At 39.2% G+C, this 6,434-nt stretch overlaps 1 protein-coding gene across 2 annotated transcripts in view; it reads left to right on the plus strand.

The window, feature by feature from the left end:
* Nucleotides 1-494: 494 nt before the first annotated feature.
* LOC306845407 (C-type mannose receptor 2-like) overlaps nucleotides 495-6,434 on the plus strand; it is a 5,973-nt gene continuing 33 nt past the window's right edge. Inside the window, exons 1-6 of one of the 2 annotated variants that reach the window (XM_079378184.1) lie at nucleotides 495-566; nucleotides 707-745; nucleotides 838-1,182; nucleotides 1,460-1,807; nucleotides 2,171-2,939; nucleotides 5,829-6,434. The exon at nucleotides 5,829-6,434 is cut by the window's right edge and continues 33 nt beyond it. In XM_079378184.1, the coding sequence (XP_079234310.1) occupies nucleotides 709-745; nucleotides 838-1,182; nucleotides 1,460-1,807; nucleotides 2,171-2,532 (1,092 nt within the window). In that variant the 5' untranslated portion in view covers nucleotides 495-566; nucleotides 707-708 and the 3' untranslated portion in view covers nucleotides 2,533-2,939; nucleotides 5,829-6,434. Of the gene's footprint in view, nucleotides 567-706; nucleotides 746-780; nucleotides 1,183-1,459; nucleotides 1,808-2,170; nucleotides 2,940-5,828 lie in introns of both variants that reach the window. The other variant, XM_079378185.1, reaches the window with a different exon arrangement.

Raw genomic sequence — 6,434 nt, forward strand, 5'->3', positions numbered from 1 at the left:
CACTTCAGGGCCGTCATTCTTTGCGGTACTTGGGCCGAGGGAAACGTGATTGTGTGGCCCGGAGCTGGGCCAGAAAAGCTTTGCTATGTGGATGGCTACATAAAAGAGCGTGTCAACAACAGCAGCTCAAATAAACTTGTGCACTCATCTCTTGACTGTTTCCCAACATCAGAATAATCAATAAATTACAAAAATTTGTATGATTTAAATCATAATTAATTGAGGACACATAAGCTGTTTTCCAGTTTAGATGCTGCATCCTTGAAAGACCAAACACAGACAGCAGTATAGTGTTGGCCCAGATCCGGCCCACATCTGGCCCGTGTGAAATCCTCGCGGGCCAAACGTCTTGTATATTATAGTCCAATTTCATATTGGCTGATACTGACTGACAGATCTCAGAATGCAAATTAGGGGAAATACAAATGTACAGAGGAAGTAAAATATGAAAATGTGTTTTAGAGAAACCCACAGATGATGTGACGCTGAATGACAGATGACACAGACACAGTTTGAAGCTGCAGACAGAAACATCAGACTCAGGACAGAAACACACAACCTCTAAAGTAAGAACTACTTACATGTTCATTTTACAAATAGACTTCAATCATAAACTATGAATCATGTTACACTGCTAAGATGCTTTTTAGAACATCATCATGTTTTACTCCAAGATGAATGAGAGACTTTTATTTTTATTTCCCAGAAATGGACCGAACTCTATATTTCATTCTTCTTCTCGTTGGTGAGTGTGTTTGTTGGTTTATTTATGGTTTATAGTTTCAATAGGTTGGATCCTGTTATGAAAAGCATCGAAGCAAAGCTTCTCTTTCACAGATCTCTGCTCCGTATCTGAATGTGTTCAGCGTCAGTATTACTTTATAAATGAGAACAAGACCTGGACTGAAGCTCAGAGATACTGCAGAGAGAAATACACAGATCTGGCCACCGTTGACAACATGAACGAGCTGAACAAGCTGAACAAGACTCTGAATGATAGAAGTGTTGAGTTTGTCTGGATTGGGCTGCAGAGAAAATGGCAGTGGTCTTCAGGTGACCCTTTGCTCTATCTGAACTGGGGAAATGCACAGCCTGATGGGAAAGATGAGTGTGCTTTTATTAGAAGTGGACAATGGCATGATGGGGGATGTAGTGCTACTAATGCTTTCATCTGCTATAGTGGTGAGTGTAGCTACCTACAACAACACACATTAATCTTCAATCCAGGTTACTTATTCTATGAATTCATTAGTTTACATATTTAAACAGTACATATTTGTCTATCTGATGTTCCAGACGTTAAAGGAAATGTAAAGGCCAAATACAAAACACATTAAAATCTTTCTGAATATGTATGTGATGTTTCCACTACTGCTTCTCTTCACATCCAAACTGTAAAAGAGCGTAAGAATAATGAACAAACTGATTCATGAATCTTTTCCATTTGTTTTTCTTAAAGCGAACACAGGACTCGTCTTTGTGAATCAGCTGAAGAACTGGGGAGATGCTCAGAGATACTGCAGACAGAATCACACTGATCTGGTCAGTGTGAGAAACCAGAATGAGAATGAACAGGTTCAGAAGATCATTAGTGATAATAACTCATCTGGATCTGATGCCTGGATCGGTCTGTTCAGAGACTCATGGCAGTGGTCAGATCAGAGTAACTTCTCATTCACAGACTGGAGCACTGGTCAACCTAATAATGATGGAGGATATGAAAACTGTACAGCAGTCAAACACGACTCTCGTGGACAATGGCATGACATCGTTTGCAACAAGCAATTTCCTCTTGTGTGTCATGAAGGTGAGTACACTGTAAAAAAAATAAGTCTCTGCATTAAAGTTTTAAGTAGCTACAATCAACTTGGCTGTTTAAGTAATTTCAACATACATTACACTAAACCGGCTTAAAAATGAGTTGAACATTGTACAACTTAAAAAAAAAATAATAATAAAATGGATAATTGCTTAACTTTGTTGAGTTATGTAATGTAAAAACACGTTGTGTTTTTTTTTTACACCGAGATCACAAAACACACACAATCCATCATCAGCTCCAGATCTCTTAAAGTTCACGCTACATGTCTGACATTCATCCACAGAGTTTGTTCTGCATGTTGTTTTTGATCAGTCTCTAGTTTCTGCTTGTGCTTGGTTTGGTTTCCAGATAAACTGATTGTGATCAGAGAGAATCTGACGTGGTCTGGAGCTCTGAGATACTGCAGACAGAATCATGTGGATCTGGTCTCGGTTCATTCAGAAGAGATGCAGCATGAGGTGATGAACGTGGTTAAACGGGCGTCTACTGCGGCGGTGTGGTTGGGTTTACGTCACTCCCGTATTTTCAGCATCTGGTTCTGGGTGAGTGGAGAGACTGTGTGCTATCAGAAGTGGGCTCCAGGGAACGGCACATCAGAGGAGGACTGTGAACACACAGTGAGATCTGGAGCAGTTCAGTCTGGAGGAGATCAGCGCTGGATCAGCCGTCCTGAAACTGACCAACTCAACTTCATCTGCAGCAGATATTAAGAGAGAAATATACACAGATCTTTCATGTAAGAGATAAAATGCTTGTGTGTTCAATTCCTTAAACTTGATTTCCATTCATAACTTAGTTTGTAAAGTAGCCTGATACATTTACATATAATACTTTCAGCTCCAGCAAATCTTTTGTTTGAAACCAGTGATTTGAAGTGCGTATCAAACTGCCAAAGTTGCATGATTTCATCAAACAAGGTTTAGTTATGTCATAGCCATTTCAAAACATTTAATCGGTCCGCCACTAGGGGGTGATGATCTCTGTGAGCCCATGAACCAGCATTTTTATGGTTTTACCTGATCTCGGATCAGCTTTATAGATGTTTTTAAATGAGTAGAAATCATCTGCTCAGATGTGTAAATAATTCAAACATATTATTCAGTAAACTTTTATTAAGGCGAGACACGGCAGGCAAAAACATCGTTTTTTTTTTATTGGTCAATTTTGAGATTTTTGGATATTTGTCTTCAATAACATGTCTTCTTTCAGACTTGTGGTGAAAAAAAGTCCGAAATACACATTTAGGTCTTTATTTTACTGCACTTTGTCTGTTTGCGTCTGTAGATTTCTCATAAATTCAACAAAAGTTGGCGTTCTAAATCAACATGCTGCTCCGCGATCTCTGCCTGTACCCAGTCATCACGTATACTGCTGGAAAGCTCTCTCTCTTCTCTACAATGCTGTCGGATCCAAATATGGTCATTTCCTTTCTATCAGCAACCAATCGTGAAAGTAAAAGAGGGGATTTAACTCTAAATGCGCAATCTCATTGGCTGAAGACAATTTCTGACAACGTGATTCGTTCAGAATCGTCACATGACATGGTATGCGTTGACGCTTCCTTGTTTGGTTAAGCTTTCCGCGGGATCTTTTGAGTGAATTAATGAAAATGACTTCGCGTCAATCATCGAAAAGAGTACAGCAGTTGTCACTTGCAAGGGGGAAAAGGAAAATTAGTGATGGATTACCCAGTGAAATGCCCGCCTCGGGAAGCGCATCTGAACGTAAGCTGTCGATGGGAGAATTTGTAATGTCAGAAATAGCCCAATACCACCTTCTAACATATTATAACATTACTGTAACAATATTTGTTTTGTATGGATGAAATATTTATTTATTTATAAGAATAGAATAAAGTGCCATCTCATTCATTATGTTGTGGTGGTCAGTTTTACTTTTACAGTACAGATTTCTGTGTGCTGTATCTATAAAAACAAAACAAATGAACAGTTATTGATACAATACACATTTCATTTTAGCGGCATAAATTGAGAGAGGTATTGAGTCACTTCACAGGACCAGGGAGCAGGTCAGGCAGGCTTATGCAGATATTGATGCAGATGTGGCAGAGTTGCTGAGAGAGGATGCAGATGCGGTGATAAATATCAGTGTGTCTTTTGATGGCACTTGGCAGAAAAGAGGGTTCACATCACACTATGGTGTGCATCCATATTTTTACGGGACTGGTGATCGACTTTGAGGTTCTATCCTATTGCCATGCTTGTGCCCTTAAAGAAGCTGCCAGGCAAGAGGGAAAGATTACAGATGAGGAAATTGACAGCTGGAGAGAAACGCATGACTGTGCACAAAATTTTAGGGGCTCAAGCAAGGCTATGGAGCAGGAGGCAGCGAAGAGGATGTGGGCCAGGTCTGTGAGTCGCCACCAGCTGAGATACATTCAGATGCTGTCAGATGGGGACAGTGCTGCATTCAGGGAGGTGGTATCCCTCAACCCATACCCTGGGCATGAGGTAGTAAAATTAGAATGCATCAACCATGCCCATAAGCGTATGGGCACAGCACTACGAAAATTAAGTGCTGAACGCAAATTGGGGGGGAAGGGTCTGGGAAAATTAACGGCCAAAAAATGTAAAACATTACAAAATTATTACAGGGGGGCAATTTTAAATAACCAGGGTTCCATAGAGAAAATGAAAAATGAGATCTGGGCTGATCTCCTCCATAGCATGTCTGTCCTGCAACCTGTCCTGGTGTTGGTATAGGAGAGCGGAGGAAAATGGAGAAACTCCAGAGAGCCACAGGCTCCATGCAGGAAACTTTTTGTCTTGGGAGGTGGGCCAGAAGCTGATACCTGTATACCACCGCATGTCAAGTGACAGCCTGCTGCAGCGCATGCAGCATGCTGGCACTCAAAATGCGAATGAGTGCCTCAACTCCGTCATTTGGGCCCGCTGTCCAAAAACAGTGTTTGTAGGTAAGAGTAGAGTTGAGGCAGCTGCAAGTATGGCCATTTCAACTTTTAATGAGGGGGCCTCTGCCATGCTTGCCATTATGGATAAGCTTTGGCTGGAAAGCACTGTCGTTACCGTCACCACCATCAGGGAAACCGACATGCTGAGGATCACAAAAGCCAAATCCATCCGGTCTGAGAGTGTAAAACGTTGCAGAAAGACTCTGAGCACAGCTAAAAAGCTGAAAAGGCATCAGCAAGAGAGGGGTGAGGGGCCTACATATGGTGCAGGCATGGATAGCTAGGCTTTCAACCCTCATGGGTGAACTTTGTGTTCCGATGGACATAGATGACTAGAGTTGCAGTTCTGATGATAAGTTTGTGTCTGTATTTGTGGTTCTCTGTGGTTAGTTGAAGGTCTTATTTGGCAATGTTGTTTTATTCAGTTGTCATTGTTCATGGTCTACATTGTTATAAACAATTACTTGGCCAGTTGTTTTGCTTGTTAGCAATGTTTTCATATAAAAATGTGTGGATTTTTACAATATAAATCTTTAAAGCCCGTTTTCTCAAAATGACTTTTCTCTCATACTCCAAGTCCGAAATCTCCACTTCAGTAGCACCTGTATACACCAAACTTTCCAGTCTTGTACCTAGTTATATTATGAAGACAATTACAGAGGGATTTGTAAATATATTATTCCTAGCCTGATTTATATAACATTTTATTCCAAAAAACATGGCGAAAATACATTTTTTAAGGCTATTGACAGTATATTCTGATTTACAGGATAACAAAAGTAGATATCCATAAATCCCTCTGTAATTTTTTTCCCATCTCATATGTGAACACAATGAAAAAAGAATTTTGAACCTGGCTTTATCCAATTCTGAGATTTCGTTTTTTAAAATATATGCAAATTAGCGCATATTTAATTAGATAATGACTAATTTGCATATTTAAACATAAAATTACAGAAACTTTGTAATACATTTTTTTCTCATCTTAATGTAGGTAATCAACTGGGAAAGTTTCATGGTGATATCTGCTAGTTAAAAATTTTACCCTATTCACCTGTAGTGTCTCGCCTTAAGCTGTAAATTGCCTAAATTGTTCTTTTGTGTGAATTTCTGTTGATTCATCGATGTGATTCCGCTTGATTTGTTTGCTCCATTTTTAAAGCCCCATAATCACTTATTTGAAACATGTCTTCTGTTATTAACTAACTTCAGAATTGATAATTATATTTTGTGAGCGGTCAAAGGACATCATATGTACTCACCATTAGATATAATTTGGGTTTCACTTTATTTTGATGGTCCTTTTAACACAATCTGTTGACTATAAGTAACATTGCACCTATATTTCTACTAACTCTCATTAGAGTGTTAGTAGTGTATTAGTAGACTGGTAGGGTTAGGGTTAGAATTAGTTGACATGTACTTGCAAAGTTACTTACAGTCAGTAGAGTGTCTGTTGGGAGACAATTATCACAATAAACAGTTTGCAGATATGAAGCAGACAGTCTACTAATACTCTACTGAGAGTTCGTTGACATGTAGTTGCAACATTGCTTAGTATCAACAGAATGCTCAAAAGGGACTATCAAATAAAGTGTTACCATAATTTGTGCTGTTATAATGTAAATTATTTTGTACTAAACTTGTCTTTAGTACTTTTTGTACTGAACTTGTCAACAA

Source organism: Barbus barbus (assembly GCF_936440315.1).
Source record: "Barbus barbus genome assembly, chromosome: 1".
NCBI classification, from domain to species: Eukaryota; Metazoa; Chordata; class Actinopteri; order Cypriniformes; family Cyprinidae; genus Barbus; species Barbus barbus.